This window comes from Rattus rattus, chromosome 2 (assembly GCF_011064425.1).
Source record: "Rattus rattus isolate New Zealand chromosome 2, Rrattus_CSIRO_v1, whole genome shotgun sequence".
Classification (NCBI taxonomy): Eukaryota; Metazoa; Chordata; class Mammalia; order Rodentia; family Muridae; genus Rattus; species Rattus rattus.
The window spans coordinates 26,794,705-26,816,018 of record NC_046155.1 but is presented as its reverse complement, the minus strand read 5'-3'; the positions used below and the strand labels follow the sequence as shown (position 1 = coordinate 26,816,018).

At 45.4% G+C, this 21,314-nt stretch overlaps 1 protein-coding gene across 1 annotated transcript in view; it reads right to left on the bottom strand.

Annotated features, from left to right (window-relative positions):
* Positions 1 to 5,133: 5,133 nt before the first annotated feature.
* The window catches only part of Smarca2 (SWI/SNF related, matrix associated, actin dependent regulator of chromatin, subfamily a, member 2), a 149,014-nt gene continuing 132,833 nt past the window's right edge, over positions 5,134 to 21,314 (bottom strand). The window contains 5 exon segments of the mRNA XM_032891750.1: positions 5,134 to 6,168; positions 7,259 to 7,401; positions 9,215 to 9,347; positions 11,937 to 12,038; positions 12,480 to 12,585. Coding sequence (XP_032747641.1) covers positions 6,133 to 6,168; positions 7,259 to 7,401; positions 9,215 to 9,347; positions 11,937 to 12,038; positions 12,480 to 12,585 — 520 coding nt within the window. The 3' untranslated portion in view covers positions 5,134 to 6,132.

Below are 21,314 nucleotides of genomic sequence, written 5' to 3'. Positions count from 1 at the left end.
TTTGGAAGGGCCATGTACCATATTTGTTTTCCTGTACTAACTTGGGCCCTAGGCAATACTGGGTAAGTGACTCTTTGCCTGTAACTGATGAGAGGCAGTAGCTCACTGAGGTTTGTTTCTCTGATCACATAAGTGATGTTGGATACTTCTTGGGCCTCTTGGCTGTTTCCAGATCTTCTTCCGAGAGATTATCTGTGCAGATCTCTAGCCTGTTTTCAAATAAGATGGAGGTTGGGCATGTTACTGAGTCTGTCATATATTTTGGGTATCAATTCTTTGCAGATACATCTTTTACACACACAGCTCTGTCCTCTAGGCTCCCTCTGTGATATTTATTTTTCTCTGCAGATACCTCGCACTTTGCAATTGTCAACTTGTCTCCTTTGCTTAACTTATCTGTGTTACAAGGATCAAATTTTTTTTTCTGGTTCAACGTCACTTCTCTCCATTGTACTTCGGTAAGCAGTTCATAGTTCCAGCTGACCTCTGCCTGTGTGTGAGAGAGGGGACTGTTCCATTTCTTTGTGTGTAGACACCACCATTTATTCCATTTTTAAATCATAAACTTTAAGTTGGCTTACAAAGTAATCGCTTTCCCTATGGGGTTTCCATCCACATCTCCTTTGGTTGAGTCTCCTGTCCCCTCGCCTGTCCCTGCTGCCTCCTCATCCCTGCCACATTCTCCAGCCCCCAGTACTCCTCTTTTGCTTGGTTCTCTTGTCGAATCTGCTCTCCCTCAGAGTCTCTCCTTTCTTTAGTTTTCTGACTTTCCCCGTCTCTTCCCCTACCTGACTACACATCTTGAACAGAGACTGAGGTCTGTGGATGAGAGAGAACACTACAGCCTGGGCTGACTCACTTAATGTTTTCCAGACTCATGCATTTCCCTGTAAAGTTTTTTTTTTCCTGTATAGATGAATAAAATCCCATTGTATATATGACCCACATTTTGATCATACATTCTTCAGTTGATGGATATCTAGGCTGACTTCATTTCTTGCCACTGTGAAAAGACCAGTGGAAAACATAAATGTCTATGTTGTAAGAAGTAGCATTCTTTGGGCAGTGCCAACAGTTTTTATTAAAGAGATTTTACTCCACTGCATGCTTTTGGAACCTTTGTTGTGTATCTACTCACAGAAATATGAATTTTTTGTCTTTTTTTAAAAGACTTTCAGTTTGATAGGTCATGTTATGGCAGTGCCATACCGTTTTGCTTATTATAGCTCTTTAGTAGATTTTGAAGACAGGGAGTTCTGCCTCCAATTTCTCGTTTGTTTGTTTTGGCTATTCTTTTGTGGCCTCATATGAATCTTAAAATTTATTTTCCATGTTCTATAAAAATGTCATTGGTATTTGGTGGAGACTGGGTCCAGGATATCTTTGGGAATCTTTATTTATACAGATCAGTCTTTTATTTTCTTTCTCCCTGAAGGATCTTTAACATTTCTTGCAAGATAGGCCCACTCATTTTTTTTTAAAAAGAACCCTCAATTTTTATGTGAAACTACAGAAAATCAAAGATAAAGAAAAAAAAACTCCAAGACACTAGAAATATAGTTAAGAGTCAGTATACTTTATTTTCTCCCTTTCTCTCGTTTTGACACAGAATCTCACTATGTAGCCCAGGCTGGCCTTGAGCTCCAACTCCTTCTGTTTAGGCTTCCAAACGTGTCTTCGTCTTTGAGTAACAGTTTTTTCTGGGTTTAGAATAGCATGTTGCTAGGGGCTTTGTGTATATAAAATAGTCTCATAACATAGCCTCCGCTGGTAGTGGCAATCCTTCTGCCTTTACCTCCCTAATGCTGAGCCTCAAACACTATGTGACTGTGTATTCAAACAAACAAAAACCCATACCTTATCTTGATGCACCGCTAGCAAATTTAAAGAAACAGATTGGTTCTTTCCTCTGAGGTATCTAGATATGTAGCAAGATTGAGTGTTCATATGAAATTCTTGTTGCGGGGGAAAAAGGGTTATATCTGCAAACTAGAGTCTGTCAGTACCTTTCTGCTAAGCAAACCAAAGATATTTCCCCTAAGTATTGACCACATTAGCCCGAATGAGGCTGAACTCAGGCACAAATGAAGACTGCTGCCTGTCACGGAGAGAGCTGGGTGAGAGAGGGAAACCACTGCCTTTTCATTCACTCTTACTTTCTTTTCATGTGATTGAGTGGGCTGGGCACAGGAAGCAGCCGTAGAAACCATTTCTAGGGAGCCACACACTGCTCCCCAGAAATGAATTGACAGACATGTGCCTGCCCTCTGATAGGTTTAGATTTTCGGTTTTCACATGTTAGGGAAGGCATGTTAGGTTCCAGGGCTTACTAGGACTCTCTGCTTGACTGGATCTCGGATGACCCTGAGTCCCCTGCGCCCAGGTGATGCTGATTTTGTGGGTCTAGGGAACAACATCGCGGGAAACGTTGATTTGAAACTGTCAGTGATTGATGAGGTTTTATGGCAGCAGTTCTCAACCTACGGGTCCTGACCCTTCTGAGGGTCACGTGTCAGAGATCGCGCATATCAGATATCTCCATTGCAATTCATAACAGTGGCAAAGTCACAGCTGTGAAATAATTTTATGGTTGGGGTCACCACAACATGAGGGGGTCTATTAAAGGGTCACAGCATTAGGAAGGTTGAGAACCACTGCTCTACAAAGCACTTCTTACTCCTGTGAATCTTCCTGGTATTCTTTAATGACATTTGCAAGTCATTTTTTCCCTAAATAAAACCTTTAATAACAAAGCTGTATGTGAAGTACAATATTGGACTTATAGACTTCTCACTCCAAGCTTTGCAGAGGACACTGAAACTCAAGAATGTCTGCGGCAAAAAGCCAGGTACAACCCATACATTTGTGTGTGTGTGTGTGTGTACATATATATATACATATATATATACATATATACACATATATATAATATATATTATATATTATATTATATATATATTTAAAAACAAGAAAGAAGTATCTTTAAAACAGAGATCTTAATAGCCTTCCTGGCATGCTACAATTTACACACTGCCTAGTGATTTTCCGGATACAACAGTGGTCCCCTAGAAGGAGCTGGCAAACGTAGTTGTCATCTTCTTTCATAAGCATAATCTATAATATTCACACAGCAATATACCGTGTGACAGTGTTTCCCCCAAAGCATTGTGCTGTTGAGGGATACGTGGCCATATCTGGTACACTTTGATGTATACCAGACTATCTCATCCTAAAAGGCAGATCTATGGAAAGGATCTCATTTGAGACCATGAAGCTCATGCTCTGAGCTCAGGTCTTACTTACCTCAGGTTGAGATAGCCAAGGTGTATGCCAAGCCAGGAGCACTGAAAGCCACTCTCTAGGGGACTTGCTTAAAGGGCAAGCTGTGGCAAGGCCCCCAGGATCTGTTGCTGGAAGAGTAGCTTTACTGTTTCCATGGGGGAAGTGCTTAGTGATGTCTTCTATGCAATGTGCACTTGGAGAACTTGACAGAAGATATATGGTAATCCTCCTTTCCCACAGGGACCCTTCCGAAGACCCCCTGGAACCACTAATAGTACTGTTCTTGCTATAAAAGATCCACCTTATAAATGCATATAAAGTCCAATGTATAAAGCAGGCAGAGAAAGGCTTAACTATCAGGAAATGGTACAGTTTGGACATTATTTTGATGTAGTTTGGATCTTGAATATCCCCCCACAGGTTCATGTCTTAAAGGCTTACATTTGTCCAAGAGGTCCTTCTGGGGAGAAGCCATGGCTTGAGCAGGTGGCACCTAGCATGAGGTCTTGTGGTCACTGGTGGCATAATTCTAAAGGGAACTATGGGGTCCTGGTTCCTCTTTCTTAGTCACAGGCATTTCATTGTCCTGTAGAGCCTTAGCCAGAACAAGAGGGTGAACTGATTGTGGACTGGAAGCTCCAAAAGTGCAAAAGAGGCTAAAGTGGTGAACAATGTGGACTTACGGTAACCTTGGTCTTGCTAATTGAAGAAGCACGCAGTAGTGTGAATTGATGACTAGCAGGTAGGAAGCACTCACAGCAGGGAGACAGTGGACAACGGGATGCTTCCTGTGCCAGGCAGGACCAATGTGCCCATTCGGGGAGAACAGCCAGCCAATACAGCAGGAGTAGGAGCAGTGCACAACCAGACAGAGGAGGCTTGACCCATAAAAGCAGGGGTTTGGGTAGCTTTTGCAAGGTCTCCAAAGCCAAGGAGAGCCCAGAAAACACAGAAAGGAAAGCAGAGGGGGAGGCGCTGTTTCCTTTGAACTGATACTAAGTGGTCCCAGAAAGGAAACTTAATATGGCTTCTTCTCTGAAGTGTCCATTCCTACTGCGGTAAGTAAATCCCATCAGCAAATCAAGAAAAGAAATACAATATTCCGGACTGCTCGGAGTAACCGGAAAGTCAGGGCAGAGTTGACAGGAAGATGAAGCTTCCTAGGACTGTGATCTGATACAGCACTGGACAGCTCACCTAGCACGCTCACCTAGCACAATCTCACAGACTTTCAACTGCTCCTCGGGAAAATGCTAACCCTCCTTAGTGTCATAGGAAACTTCCATTTGACTTTGCTGGCAGATCCGTGGGGAAGGATGCCCCAGTCTCTGGGCTGGCTTTCTGAGGACTTAAAAAAGGCTGCAGGACATAAGATACAAAACCCAAATGCAAAGCTAGGGCAACTGGTAGATATGAGTGACTGGTCTACTATTAATCCCTTCTGCTGTGACAGTGGCACTGTGGCTGCCCGCTCTTGGATTTGTGATGTAGGTGCCGATATGACTTACACCCCTCATGGCTTATTCAAACAGGATGCGCTGCACAAAATGTCGTTAGATCATGTGGGTAGTGACTGAGTCAGTCTCCACACTGCCTACCTGTATAGATTCTTCTGACTAATGAACGAATTTTAAGCCAGGAGACCAAGCTTGACTGGAAGCAACCCCTCTTTTAGTCAGAAAAGCAAATTGTCTCTTGCCTTTAATATTACACCTAGCTCATTTCTGGAGATGCTCCCCGCCCCCCGGTGTGATCTGTATAACATGATTGTTCTCCTCTATCTGCAGAGAGCTGCCACATCACGTCCAAAGGTTTAGTGCCCTAGAGTTCATAAAAGAAGAGGCGACAGAGTCAATGTAAATCATCGGTTTATTAAGGAAAGTACCAACACCACATCCTTGGAAATTACTGGAATTTTATTTGCCTCAGGCTCTTATGACTTGCAACCAAAGACATTGTGCAAAGAAAGCAAAGATTAAGTACACTTTAGGGAGAAGGAGACCATACACATCGGTAACACAGGAGATCGGGTGGACAAAAGAAGCCATCCGGGACACTCTAGACACTGTAATATTCAATAGCGTTGTCAATAAAACGAGAACCAAAAAAAAAAAAAAGTTTCAGCAATGTTTACAGTAGACATAAATCTTATACAAGTCAAAAAGCTTTTTTTTGTTGTTGTTGTTCTTCAGATCATAGAGCATAAAATGGAAAAATGTATATGTAGGTGATATCTAACTACTGTACAATTGTCACTAGTAAAGTCGCTTATATGTACCACAGTGAAAAAAAAAAAAACACAAAAAACAAAACAAAAAAAAAAACCCAACAATACTGAAACAAATGAAAATCTTGAAAATCGCCTGATGAAAAATAAAATAACCAGTGGCTTTGAACGGTTCCCCCTGGCCATCGGCGCGGCAGAAGGTGAAAATCTTCCTATCAGAGCAGATGGCAGAACCGAGCCCACCAAACTGCGACCAGACTCGACCCACCTGTAGAAATATACTATCCACCCACATCTTTCCCATCAAAAGCTTTTTGTTTTTAATCTTTGAATCTTTGAGGCCCATTTGGTCACAATATGTTACAAATATCCGTGTGTGTGTGTGTGTGTGTGTGTGTGTGTACGCGCGCTTCTCTTTTTTTTTTTTTTTTTTTACACCATGATATCATATGTTTGTCTGGCACTACCCTAAAGCTAGTTCTAGATGACAGTGAGGACGGAGAAATAACCCAGTGTGCCCAAATGGCAAGTGAACTCACTGGGGAGGAAGGAGAGGGGGAAGAAAGCATTCGGTTCGGCTGCCCGCCGCAGCCGCTGCCGCAGGAAGCTCATGTCCAGGCTGTTCACTCGTCGTCAGTCCCACTTGCTTCTGACTGTTCCTAAAAGAAAGAGGCAGGCAGACTGAGTGCACTACACCCATGTCTTTCTGTGGAAAGACAGACACTGCAGAGGCATGGGCACCCTCTATGTCCCAGTGGGGAGTGCTGCACTGGCAAACCCAAGGCGGTGCCTGTCGGCTGCACTTGCTGTCTGCCCCTGAGGTTTCTGAAGTCTGCTGCTAACCATCTCTACCTTTATCTGAGCTTAAAAACCTGTCCCACTGCAGGAAAAAGGCCATGCATTGAATATCTGCTCACTGGCAAGTCATCTCAAGAAAACAGGGTGTTTTAAATGTAACCGAAATATAGTAAGCCCGGTTCTAGAACTTTCCAAACACGCTGGAGTAGCAAAGTGCTAAAGGGAACTCAAATTCACTTATGTACTAAAATGGAAAATTGTCTTTCCAGAATGAAAGCTGTGTGGGGGTTGTTGTGCTGGGGAAGCTGAGCTGCTGTGGGAAGTCAGTTAAGGATGGGACTGGCCAAGTGTCTGTCTGTCTGTCCTTCCAACAGTACTAGGCTGGGGAAGCTCCCAAGGTCTGAACTCAACCCCTGCTCTTCACTCCCTCGGGACCTGCAGAGTACCCTGGACCTGAGTGATATCCATGTGACGATGCTAATATAAATGTTAACCGTTCCTCAGATCTAAAGGTGCTGGCTTGATAAAATACTCCTTGAAATTTCCCTGATAAGAATAAAGCCTCTAGGTATTTAATCTCAGGCACCACAGCTAAAAACTCTGCCATCGCAATACTTTCCTTTCCCCTCTAACCATTATTTTATCTGAACTGCTATGTACTCACAGCAAGCTGGGTACGAGAGATATAAAATATTAACCAGCCATGAAGAAAACTGTATTTGCACGTACGTGCCCTAGAAGATTGAAAAGGGGAATTGAAACGGAGGGCTTTTCATTTCCACGGCCACACGCACGGTTTTAGATTCTTTGTTCTAAATTTCTCTCTGTTCCTGTCTTCGACATGACCGCCTCACCAGGCTTCCTCCTCCACGGCCTAAGCAAGGATTGTGTACCCCATGAGGGGCTGCGGGTCGAGCACGCAGCCGCCCCTGTCCAGGCCTGTACACTCACGTTCTCATCCTGCTCCTCATCGCTGTCAAAATCGCTCACAACGGGTTTGGCTTTGCCTCGGTTTGGCCTTTTCTTGCCCTTCCCTGTATCCCGGCCTTTCTCTTCCTTTTTATTCAGTTTGATTTTCACCTTCACAGATTTTGCTAAAACAGAAACAAAAGAGTCCCCAGGGAGGACTCAAAGTCAGTCAAATTATTATTATCCCACATACAGATAACCAGTCTGACCTCCCCCAGTGCTGGAGAGCCTCTATGGCAGGCCAGTTCACTCTGCTGGTCTGGTTAGCTCCCCTCCAAGGGCAAGCGGGTCTCTGGGAGGGGAGTGACAGTCACAGGACCTCAGAGTGGGGGTGGATCCTTTTCCTGGCTCCTGGTGGCTGAGCAGGGGGATTATCAGATAAAAAATTTATATTAACTATTACCAATTCTTATAAAGGGCAAAAAGGAAAGATGACTTCACTGTGTACACTATTTGATTTAAAAATTCAAGTAGTGGGATGTGGGAGGGACGGGTGCGGGGAGGGCAGCATTTAGGATGTAATTAAACTAATAAAATGAAAAAATAAAAATTCAAGTCGTTTTTCAAAATTCAAGTAGCATTTTTAATATATAGAGACAAACTGGCAAGCAATGAGACGACACGTGTCTTTTATGCTATCTCATGCCTCTCTGCTGATTATTTCCAGAAAAAAAAGCACAGTTTATATCTATACATAGTCTATATTCTATCCTACCAAGAATTCAAATATGTATAGACACGCATACATGCAGAGACACCTGCAGCTTTATTTAGTTGCTACATACATGTGCAGGCATGCCCACTGTCCATGGCTTGCTTTTTACTTACACATGGGAGACAGTCGCATGTATCAGTTCACATGTGTAGTGCAGCTTTTTTTCAACCCCTGAAGAGTTCCCATGCACAATCTACTCTATAATTGATTTAACCAGTGATGGGCGCTACAACAGAGAAAGCCACTGTAAAGCCATGCTAGCAGACTTTGGTGGGGGTACCTTGCTCGCAGCCACATGGGACAGTCTAACGCTATCTGTCAAGTGCATTGTCAGGAAGACTGCGGCCAGTTCTGCTCTCACTCAGAAGAGGGCAAAGTGCTTGCCTCCTAAGGAAGTTCTGGAAGAGGCAGCCCACTGTTTTGACTCCAAGTATCTAAGGATAAGTCATGAGAAGGTGGGTCTGCAACATAAGCCGATTTTCCCCACTATTTGTAGATCTCAAGACTGGCTGTATCTATTTCAATGGAGGTGGGGGGATTTGATCACTCCAGAGAGAATACATGAGCTGAGACTTTCAATCTCTTGGGGGAAAATGTAAGGAAATGGCCTCATTGAAACAGCAAAATTAAGACATTTTGATACATCTGTTGATGTTTTTGGATCTGTTAAATGTGGAAATATATACTCCAAAATATCAGAAAACTGGAACACACTTCTCCAAACCCTATAGATTATGAGACTACACCTTATTCCACCTTCCAAGTCACCTACACTAAGCAAATAATTAACAATAAAAAAAAAAATGATGTTTGTGAAATCATGTCTCTGTGTAGAGCAAAATTAGTGGGCGTAGTAAGATCAGTTTGACAATTATTTTTGAAAATCAATGCCTGTCTACGTGAGGCCTGGGCCCAGCAGCGCCTTGTGGGAACTTGTTGACCATGTAGGGGATGGGGCCTCACTGATCCAGAAACATTGGGATGGAGCCCAGCAGTCTACAGCCTTCAAGCGCTGCAGATGTCATTACAGTGCTATGGAGTGACCGGTGGTGTGCATGCAAGTGTCATCCTAACATCCAAAGGCAACACCGTCCTGGGCTCCACAACTGGTACATTTCATTTTAACAACTGAGGAAACTGGGCGAAGGCAGGGCAGGTGTATGGTCTTTAGTGTGTGTGGAAACAGCCCTGCAAGTGGGAAGGGCAAGGAGCAGGAGGCTCACCCTCTGCCTCTGACTCCTCTTCATCCTCTTCCTCCTCCTCCTCATTGCTTTCCTCCTCACTCTCTTCTTCTTTGGCAATTTTCTGCCGAGCACTCTTAAACACTGACTGGAGGACAATGGAGTCTTCGTAGATCTAGGTGGCCAAAATGTCAGCTGTTAAAACCCAGAGGCTGAGTCCGACAGACCCACACCTGCTGTGTGCACTAGTCAACACACACATACACACACACACACACACACACACACACACACACGCTTTAGTTTAAGAGATGCCACTCACTATTGGTTTTCTTTCCCCATGTGTATAGTATGTGTTCATATGTGTGTGGCCATGTATATAGATGGCAGGAGTGTTCCTTGATCATTCTTTATATTAGCTGTCCAGGCAGGATCTCTTATAGAATTATCATCAGCTGGACCCCTAAACCCATCCCTGATCCTGGGCGTCTGAACTGGTCCTCAAACTTGTGTGGCAAGTGCTTTAAACGCTGAGCCAACTCGCCAGGCTACCATTCACTTTTTATGAAAACACAGAGGCAAAACAATGAATCCAGACACAGGCACAAAGATACTCAAAGGAAAACCAAAGACACTGAATGACAAGAAATGTGTTGAGGCTGGGTGTAGTGGCACAGCCTTTTAGTCCTAGAACTCAGGAGACAGAGGCAGGCAGATCTCTGTGAGTTCGAGACCAGCCTGATCTACAGAGTGAATCCAGGATAGCCATGGCTCTGTTACACAGTAAAACCCTATCTTAAAAACTATACACACACACACACACACACACACACACACACACACACACACACACACCACCTCACACACCTTTTTTTTTTTGTTTTTTTGAGACATCGCTTTCTGTGAGTAACAGCCCTTGCTATCATAGAACTCACTCCGTAGACCAGGCTGGCCTCAAACTCAGAGAGTTACCTGCCTCTGCCTCCTGAGTGCTGGGATTAAAAGTGAGCACCACCATATCCCAGCCAAAATTCAGTATTTTAAAACACCTATTTAAGCTGTTCTCTTAAATACCATGGCAACACGGTGGCAAAGGAACTTTTCCATAGCTTTTCTCCGTCGCTGACCTTCAGTGCAGCCAACAGTCACTTAACACATGTGCAGCTTGTGCACCTACCGTGTGCAGCCCCATGCTGCAGGGAGAGGAACAGGAAGTCTAACCACAGTCCTTTCACTCAGGGAATTAAAGTGGAACCGCTATATCCATTACATATCTCACTTCTGGATATGTAATCAAAATAATTAGAAGCAGAGGGTTGAGGAAATAAATATCCTCCACACACCCATGTTCCTAAGATGCACCTCAGCCAAGAGCCAAGGAACCCAAAGGTCTATAGACAGATGAGTGACTGAGGAAAATATGGCCTAGGATTCAGCCTTTGGGAGGAAGGGCCTCCCCCATTGCCTGCTATAACACAGAAGAACCCTAGGAAGCCCGTGGCCAAGAGACAGACACTAAGTGGTCCCATTTTTGTAGGCAAACTCACAGAAAGTCCAAGGGTGGCTCTAGGAACTGGGGTGGGGGAGAAGAATGTGACAGGCCTATGAGTCACCGTTTGCTGTAGACCTGTTAAATACCCACAGGAGCTGCCTTAGCACTACTGAACTGCGCCCTTCAAAAACAGGCAAGAAGAGTAAAACTTATGTTGTCTTTTGGCCACAATTCAAAAGCAGAGTACAAATGAACGGCCGTTGCTCTCTGGAATTGAATCCCCTTGCTGTAAAGGAGTCCCACACCAGGTAGGCAGTGGTGGCATACACCTTTAATCCCATCATTCGGGAGGCAGAGGCAGGCAGGTCTCTGTGAATTCAAGGTCGGAGTGGTCTACAGAGCAAGTTCTAGGACATCCAGGACTATACACAGAGGGACACGGTCTCAATAAATAAATAAATAAAAGAATGAGTTGGCCAACACATTCAGGGAAGTGGTAGGGTAGCCTATGGCAGACTATGAGGACACTGGGACAACATGTGCCAGAGATATGAGTTAACAAGTTAAGGTGAGGACGGGCCAGCCAGGGGTAAGCCAAGAGTGACAGGGAGAAAGGCAGGAGGTCCAGGTGGGGATACGGAGGCGTCACTGTCAATCCTGGCTGTGGAAGTGGACTCTGCCAGGCTACGTGCCACGTAGCGTCCCTGTGTCACCTGGCCTGCCCTGTTTCTTCTCTTTTGCTGGATCTGGCAGCTGCAGGCCAGAAAGACAGGTAGGAAAACAGAAACCAATTCCCACCGTAGGTAAGTGGTACTGAGCTGGTATTAAAGCGGAAGTGTCTGCCTCCTGACGTTCATGAATTCACGGTTATTTACAATGACTTCCTGACTATGGAGGAGGGAACCAAGAATTTTTAAAAACCCCCTTCCATCCTATCTTCAATCACTGCACTTTGACCTCCTGGAAGGTAACTGCCATCACGGAGTCTCTGTCAATGCAGAGACGCTCCCTAGTCTTTAGTATCACCTTCAGAGGCTTTCTTGAGTTCCTCCTCTAATGGAGAGACAAGCCTCGGAGGAAGCACAGGCTTCCCAGCTATAGCACAATCTCTCCCTTTATTCCCACAGGCTGCAGAGAACACGACCTTTTTACTTCTCACTGTTCTGCTGGGGAGGAAGCAACTATACAAAAAAAAGTAGAGATGAAATACTTCACTTCCAAGAGCCTAAGCACGGTTAAGGTTAGACACTTCTCAGACAGCTTGACACATACCTGGGATCCTTCCAAGTTGAATGTCTGTGCATTGTGACAGAGAAGCATGACATCTTTCTCCAGGTCTCCCAGGCTTCGGTACTTATGATTACGGATTCTTTCCTGATGACAGAAGAGGGATATGTGACTGTCCTTCCTTGTTTAAGGAAGCCCACACTTCCCTTTGTCTTCATAACCTTCAGCCTTATCAGGTGGGTGGGACTGCACAGCCCAAGGGCGGGGCATCACTGACCAGGACCCCCCCTCCCACCAGTGACCTTTAGGACAGGGAGGAAGGTGCACAGAACAGGAAATGAATGGCATTGGAGGGACAGAAGGTTCTCCACGACATGCAGTGTGTGTAATCTGAGCTTGCAATGATCAAATAACATGCATGGAAGGGATCGGTGCCATCCCGGGTCCCCGCCTTTCCTGGGCAAGCCTTGTGTAGGTCAGTGGTTAGCAACCAGGAGGCTGCTACCCCAGCCCCACTTAGAAATCACTCCAGAGCATCCATGCATCCTCCTTTGTGTACTTGAAGAATAACAGTGAACGGGTATCTACCTTTATCTTTTTGAAATCCACTGGCTTCCTAATTAATTCATAGTATTCTGGTAACTCTTTTCTGGAAGGTAACTGAATGAAGACTTCACTGAGCTGTCGCCCTGAACTGCAGGATGGGGAAGACAAACAGAAACAAAGCAGATGAGGCACTCCTCAGCGAGGGGGTCATTTCAGAGACTGTCGACAAAGCAAAGGAGGTCCCACGCACACAGGCATGGGGGCTCTGGGAGTGGAGGAAAAGCCCACCACCGCTCTGGAGGCCAATGCCCCGTGTGCCGGCTTCAATCACATGAGAGCACAATTATGTCCCCTGCGTCTGTCACACACACACACACACACACACACACACACACACACACACACACACACACACACACGTGGCACGTACCCTGTGGATTCCCCTGTCAGGAGCTAATCTCTTTTCATCGTGACAGAAATATTTAAAATAACTTATTGAAGCCCCAGGTCCCATTTGAAATGAAAAAAAAACAGAGTTGGTTAAAAGAAATCACACAGACACCACTCCCATGTTGCTTTTGTCTTCAAAATTCGCTGTGTATTTGGAAAATATGTTAAAATATACAGAGCAATGCTAACGTGATGCTGCTGTGTGCTCCCACAATCCCTCCCGTGTTCCTACATGCCACGGAGCCCCTCCCATCCATCGTCCCTTGCCTGAGGAGCCCCTTCCCATCCGTCCCCCAAATGCACTTAAATGTGTATAGAGCAATTTGGGCAAAAGGGAACAATTGCTAATAATGTGCATGTTTCTCAGATCTGAGCTGTGCCCTCCCCCAATGCATGGTGGGTTTATTGAAAGCAGGTTTAGTAGAGAGATGTTTTAGCCTTTTGTCATTTGGGAGAGCCGACTGCAGAGCAACAAGCTTTCCACATCAACTTAATGCTGGAAGCAGGCACGGTTAAAGGTACAAAGGATAATTGAGGTTCACGATCCCAATACCTGAGCTGGCCTCGCTAAAGCAATAACAGCTTGTGATTTATGGTCTAGCCGCTTTCCACAGAACGGTTACTGCCCTTATGATGGCATCTCCAGTTCTTTGTGCAGCCAGAAACATCAAAAGATAATCATAAGTCCCCCCCGGCATGTAAATTTTGGAAGGTGGCTGCACCAGCGTTCGGGAATACTCAGAGGCAGCAGCAAGGCGTGAGTGACAATGTGCCGTTTTAATCCACAGTCCCAGTTGTATAATTAAAAAATAATCATAATGACAGTTATCATAAAAGAGGCATGCGCACTAACTCAAGTGGTTGCCTAGCAACCAGTGGGGGAAAAGCTGAAGTGCAAAGGGGCTCGCATAAATTAACCGACAATCCCCAGTCAAAGGATGGGCAAGCTTTCCCCCTATGGTGGGTCACTGTTTTGTTTTATTTTTAATGCTTAGATGAGCCTCATGAATACTAAAATCAGGAACAGACACAAGAGGTTTAAAAAGCAAGGCTACCAAATGCTAGGAAATTAGACTCTGGGATTACCGTGGCGAGAACCAAGGTGTTCTCTTACCCCTCCAACCCCTGCAGACTTAGATATGTTTGTATGTCCATAATTTGCGTCACACAGTGTACGGCACGTTTCCTTGTTTACAATCAGTTCCAGCACAGGGCCACAACTGCTGATGTGCACCTCTACCACTTTGAAATTTATACACTTGTATTTTACCTTTTTTGAAAAAAAGAACATCTTAATGGCACCAAAAAGAAGTCTCTGTGTGTTAATTTTTCTATTTCTGTAAGTGTTTTCTTTGAGTGTTTTCGTAAGCTGGCATCAGTCCTCACGCCAAGCCTTTCCTGTAGCCACGGCTTCAACACCTGACCCTCAGTGACATCTTCAGTGTCATTTCCTGTAGTCCCAACAGATGGTGTCATTTTTCTATTGACAGATTACAAGCACATCTTTGCTCTGGACACCTGTGGTGGACGGACTCTCAATTTCACCTATGCTCCTGGAGAAGTAAGAGTTAGACACTATGGACTAGACCTAAGAATACACCAGAACTTCGAGAGAGTGCAGAGCCACGAGGGTCACCCATGCCTGCCTCCTCTCTCCAGGCAAACCTGCAGGCCCTAGGTCCCCTGAAGAGACAAGTCCGGAGTCACCCATGCTCACAAGCAAAGAGTTCAGTGTTCTGAGACTCAGGGTCAGTATATAAAATGCAAACAAATATATCTTATTCTATTAAAAAAAAACTGGTCTAAACTGTTTTCTCTACCCCCTGCAGCCCTCTGCCCCCTTATAAAAAGAGAAGGATGCCTAAGGGTGGCCTAGAAACCTCGAAGTTGTCTTCCAGCCGCTTCTACTTTTCCATCCACACCTTGGGCTAGCCACCAAGCGTTCTAGGGTGTGGCCTTACACCCTAGTTGTTCTACCAATACTTTGTCAGCTCCACAGAATCTCTTTTCCTTTGAAGCATCCTCACGTGTATGACTGAATATTTCTTATATCTGGGGCTGGAGGTAGCGAGCTAGGGTCCGTCTACTCTATAATCCCCAGATGGCCAAACCCATTACATCCTCTCTCCTCAGGATGTGGAAGGCTAGGATTACAGGTATGAACTAGTCCTGGTTGAAATCCACCCCACTTCAAACACTATACGATCCTCCCATAATCCAGACCCATTCCCTATAAAAATGGAGGGCAGTCTCCTTAATATTAACTGCATTTAACTTAATGTGTCTCACTCCTCAGAATTTTTTCTCTTCTTCCCACAAGGACTTGATGGAGTGAGGGAGAGCGAGCTTGGCTCACCGGTACAACTGGCTGTGCAACGCTTGTGGGTCTCGCATCCTCACTGATCTTTACTTCCCTGAGAGAGGCATGGTTGAGCACTCCTCCTGGTGTCCCTCTGGGTCCCTCCTGTTGATTCAAATCTAGGCTAAGGCCTGGCTGTTTCTGCTAGGTCACCACTGTTGCTGACCTGACTCGACTGAACTGGACTGCTGGTGTTATCTGTGAAGTGTTTGCGAGTGGACCGAGCTGCTGCTGCCTGCTAACCTGTGAACTGAACTGCCCATTCCCAGACAACACAGATGGGAGTTACTCCAAGGAACCTATCTAAACAGGTCCACTTCCCCCATATCCTTTCTTTCCCACTACCTCTGGTGGGTGGTAGGCTACAAGGGAGGGTAAAGCAGTTAAGAACCATCGTTAAAAATATAGATTGAAAAAAGTTAAAGTTACATTTAAGGACCTATAGAATTCACCAGGGTAGCTGAACACTTGCTAAAGGACTGCAATAGTTAATTAACCTCACCTCCACCAAGAAAAAGGTATAAATTTAAAGAAACAGATTAAAAAAAAAAAGAAGAAGTCACTTGAATGATGGATAATTATAGAATTGTTTGGAGAAGGTGGTCTGACTCTGTTGGAGCCTTTATCCTATCCTAGGTATTTTTTTCACTATGTTTTTTAATACATTGTAAGACCTAAGTATAAGTTATTGGAGTGCACTACTTCCTGTAGCAAAAGCAGCACCCCTCCCCCCATCCCTGAGCCCACAGCTTTTATACCTGTGTTTATATCATACATACTATGATGTGTGACTACGAAGATGCAGGGCTTACAGGAGCAGGTGGCAAGCCCTTTTCTGTCCACCGAGGTGAAGGGACACAGGGATATGAGGGCTGTGTCACGCGCATGAAGAGAAGCACTATGCTCCACCCAACAATGGGAACCTACAAACCCTGCCTATAAAGATGTCCACGCACACATCGCTGAGATTTAGTTTGTTATCACTCATCTGGAAACCAGCTTATCCCTGTAACCTCTACAGTCTACGAGGCGAGGTTCCCCCATCTATCATACCAACTCGAGATGGAGGCTGTGTACAGTGCATCGGTGCCACAGGAAGCACGCTGTGGACTAACGCTTAGAAATGCCATCCTTTAAAGTAGCCGAGGCTGACCTTGAACTTTCTATCCTCTGAAATACAAGGATCTGTGTACCTACATGATTCATCCACCTACATGGTTCCTGCAGTTCTGGGGGGTCAAACCTTGGGATATGAGCCCGCAAGGCAAATGCTCTAACAACTGTGTTTTCTTTATCACCCAATGAAGTTGATCAGTTGACTATAATAGTTGTGGAAAAGATATGGTTAAAAAAAAAACAAGGAAAGTAAAACTATGGCTTACTTTATAGAAAATGAAGTTAGGAGTTAGAACACCCACTTAGGATTGAAGGGATAGAATAGGAAAATTACCACAGTCCGGAAGGTATCCTATACAGGAAGAAAACTTCCTATTTGGGAAGAAAACTTAGAAACTAGAATGGCATCTGAGCGGGTAAGGCAATGCCACTTTCCCCCCCAGATCAGGTTCCTGAAGAAGCTTCATACACCCTACTGATAACTTTCTTCATGGTCACACCCAGTTATCTAAGAAACCCTGGGATTCGGAGTCAGGTATGGAACAGAAGCCACGGTCACTAAACAGAGAGATCTGTTGTCTGGGCGTTGCAATCCCGAGCAGTGGCTGATACATGACTCTGACTCCCTAGGCTCCCGTGGCTTGGAGTAAGGTTAATTTTATTTATGGTGGTTGGGTGGGTAGCCTTTAGAACGACTCTGCATTTCAAGAAAGAACACAGATATCTACGCCATGCCCCTCAGTTATCAGGAAACAGATGGCTACCATGATAGAGAAGCTGAGCCCTCACTCAGGACTGCCACCTGACCTCACGCACAGTTCAGGGACAGTGGCATCTGAACCACTGCTCTAATCATTGTTGTCTCTTCTGGGTAAAAACAAAGATAAAGACAAAACGGGTGCCTGAGAGATGGGGCAGCACTAGAGGGCTATACCACCAGGCCTGATGACCTAAACTCCACAGCCAGAACCCACAGGGTGGAAGGAAAGGACCAATTCCCACAAGTTGCCCTCTGAACTCCACGTGCATGCCAGAGCACGCATAGACACGTGAACACACAAAATATATAAAATGTAAAAAAAAAAAAAAAAGACATATCAAGATGGTCATCGGAGGATAACTTGCAATAATTTAAATCAAAGAGCCACGATGTTTACCATCACAGAAAGACCGGTGATGGGATGCGAGGGACTCTAAAGCTGGACCCGGGAGGAGGAGGCTGTTATGGAATTAAAAAGAAACAAACCACCCGGGATGTAAGCTGCCAAGTGTGGCCCATCTCAAAAGATTTGAAACAAGCAAAGGAAAGGGATCAGAAGGAGCTATGGGAGCGCTGGAGAGATGGCTCAGCGGTTTAGAACACTGCACTTCCAGAGGTCCTGGGTTCAATTTCCAGCGATACACGGTGGCTCGCAACCATCTGCAATGGGATCCGATGCCCTCTTCTGGTGCATCTGAGGACAGCTACAGTGTACTCACATACATAAAATAAGTAAATCTTCAAAGTAAAACAAAACAGAGGAACTCTGGGACAACTTTACATTCACAGGAACACGCTCTGCGCCAAGATTTATAATCCAGGGCAACGCTGAACCAGGTCACCCACAAAGTGGGTCTCAGCGCTTTGACTGGGCTACCTTGTTTGAGGACGTGCTGTAGGTCAAGAATCACATTTTACTTTCTCTTTTGAAAACTGACATGTGTCACATGGCTAGCTCTGATTCCTATCGAAGGAACAGCATTTGTCACTACCCCCTCCTTTAAATTTGACCAGTAACAAGAGCACAAAAGGAACATGCAGAATAACTACGGAAAAAAATTCCCTAAGATACTGCAACCTTAAGAAGCAAGTGCACGTTTTAGACAGTTCTTTAGAATGGCCTTATAGCATCTCCCATTGTCAGAGACACTTGGGACAAAAGGATATTTGCTTCCAAGTATTTTCTTTCTTCATTTTATACTGTCTATGGCCATCAGCTCCCAATCCTCCTGCATCAGCCTCCTAGTCAGCCAATTACAGGCTGGGAACCAGCACATCTGGCTCTTTTATTTTCTTGAGAAATTTTTCCTAGACTTACTTCCTATCACTTGACTTTTAGAAACGTTGACAGAGGCCATCTAGTTCCTTACACTTCTTTTTATTCCTTACGTGACATTTCATAATAGCAAGAAAAGGTATGAATTCTCACCTACCTCTGCCAGGCACGACAGCTAAATGGCCTGCCCCTCCCAGGCCTGCCACCTCCTGGGCTTTCATCACTTCCTCCTGGAAACCAGAGATGCTGTCCTTTCACAGTATATGGATGGACTGACCCTCCCCCACCACAGTACTCTGTCCTTTGATCCTAGACAGTGTCTTGTCTTCTATATGGTAAAAGTGCTTCAAGGCTGATTTGTGACACAAACCTTCTAGAAGGAAACGAAGCTTAGTGCTTCTCTGCCTGAGAGTCTGAGGCCCAGAGATGCTGTTTTGCTTAATGGTGGGTCGTGGTATGTTCCCGAGGGCCTTTTCCTACAGTAGCCAGTTTGGTAAGCTCTGGAGTGAGACAGATTCCTCTCACAAACACAAAGGATTTATGCATGTACAAATCTATGTAATATCTACCATTTTTCAATACCAATCCATTTTTGACCAAAATATTCATGGACCTGAGGGGTCATTCATGTAGACTTGGAGCCTGACAGGAAGAGAAGGGCTATAGGGCCAGAGCAATACTGGAAGCTAGGGGAGGCTGTCTGTTATAGTTGCCTTTCTATTGCTGTGACAGAACACCATAGCCAAAGCAACTTGAGAGGGGAATGGTTTACTTCATCTTACCATTTTACACCTCTCGGGCCTCACTGAGGGAAGCCAGGGCAGGAACCTGGAGGCAGGAACTGAAGCAGAGGCCATGGAAAAATGCTACTTACTGGCTTGCTCAGCTTGCTTTCTTGAACTATCCATAGCTGGATGGACCCACCCACATAAGTCATCCACCCTGCAAGCTTGCCTACAAGCCAGTTTTATGGAGGCATTTTCTCAATCAAGGTTTCCTCTTCTCAGGCGACAGTAGCCTGTCTCGGGTTACAGACAGCAAAACAAAAAGCCAAGCAGATGGACTTTCCTTGCCCACCCATCCTGTATGTGGGTATGGCTGGGAGAGTAGTATCACACCAGTCAAGTCACCTGGAGTCCCAGCAGCCTGGCCCAGCAGTGCTCCCATCACAGGTATCTGTAATGAGGGTGAAGTAAGACACCACAGCCCACATTTACCTACACACGTTCGAAGTGCAACATTGAGCTCTAACTTGGCATTGCTCAAAGAGTGTGCCACAGCACACCAATTTATGGGGCTATAAACAGCGTTTTCTGGAAAGGTGGTTGACCAAACACATGCATTTGGGGAACACTGGGCTAAGAAAAATTATAGGCTGTTGACTTCACAGCCATTACCATCCACCCCCACCCCCAGCCCCCAGCTCTCTCTCTGGACTGGGTATCACTAAGAGAGCTAGAAGATGAGTGTGGGAAGTCCTTCTACAGGAACCTTTTCTCAGACAAAACACCAGGCTAGGACCTCACCAGACTGCTAGTCCATGAGACCAACTTGGCAGCACTTCTAAGGTTCAAAGTATCGGACAGATACCTAGAAGTTGAATTCTGTCTAAATGTCTCCACAAAGTCACAATACTCCTCCTTGGTAAATCTTCTGGAATCCACGAAGCCTTTAAATGCAAAGGGGCCTGGGCATGAGAGCCATTCTAGCAACCTTCCCCCTCCATTTACAGAAATACAGAATGCCTAATGCCAGAGGTGCTAAAAATAGGCTTTGTCTAAAACAATTCCTTGGCTGGTACTGAAAGAGCAGTCAATACTAATGATATGATCATGACATCAGGGCTGTTAACAGCCACGGAGAGAGCTTAAGTGTCCTGGTGTGGAGTCTGCAGGGCTGGGCTACTCCATACACATGTGCACAGAAATGTATACACGCGCTACCCCACGCATACCTCACTGCCCTTTCACCCAAGTTCCTATCAATGGCGCTGAGCCTTCACTCACCAGGCAGAAAACAGCCAAGAGCTCTGAGAATCCCACACCTCAGATTCGTCTGCCCAAATCTATGAGACATTCTGAGTGTGCATTCTGCCGCCTTCCTCCTCACTGCCGCTGCCTTATCAGAAGGATGTTTCCCCCTTCATCTCCAGCACCCCTCATTTTATATCTCCACGCCTCTTTACTCCCAACATGAACCTGTGACACGGCCTATAAATCCTCTCTTGGCTCTCTTTCCTCGCAGCACAGCAAGCTGAGGGGAGCAGCCATTCAGCCACCCCTAGCAGACACCACACACTGGGCACTGCACCCTCTCGGCAGGAACTCGGGTGTATGGTCAACACTGGAAAGCAATCGAAGGGACTGGAAGGGACAGTCGACTGCGAGGACACGGAGATCGGAGTTCTTAAAGGGCACGCTTCGGTTCCTTACTTTGGAGCTCCCAGCTTTCTGGGTCTGTCCTCTGCTTCACCTGGGGATGGCTCCCCTTTCTTTAGAGAGGGCAGCCTAGAAGTACAAGGTCTCCAGAGGCCTCTACTTATCTCCACTTCCTTACGTAGAGCTCATGGTCACTCTACTGAGGACTCTAACCAGTCACGCTCACCCCACCACAATCTCTCAGAGTGTCATCTGCAAGCCTGGGATTTCCTGCTCTTCCTCCCTGTACCATGACCACTCACGCCACTCACACCAGGTATCTGCACTATTTAGCTCCCTCCAACAGTGTGTAAGGCAATCTATTTTACGTTTTCTGTTTTTCCTCCTCTCTCTCTTTCCATTTTTCAATACTTACACAGAGACAGGCACAGAAAAAATCCCTGGGCTTTTGAACGGCGAGGAAGGATTTTTTGAATTTGCTCTGAAGGAAGGGTTAATTTATCAAAATGCGGCTCTGGACTGTCACCCAGCTCAGGCT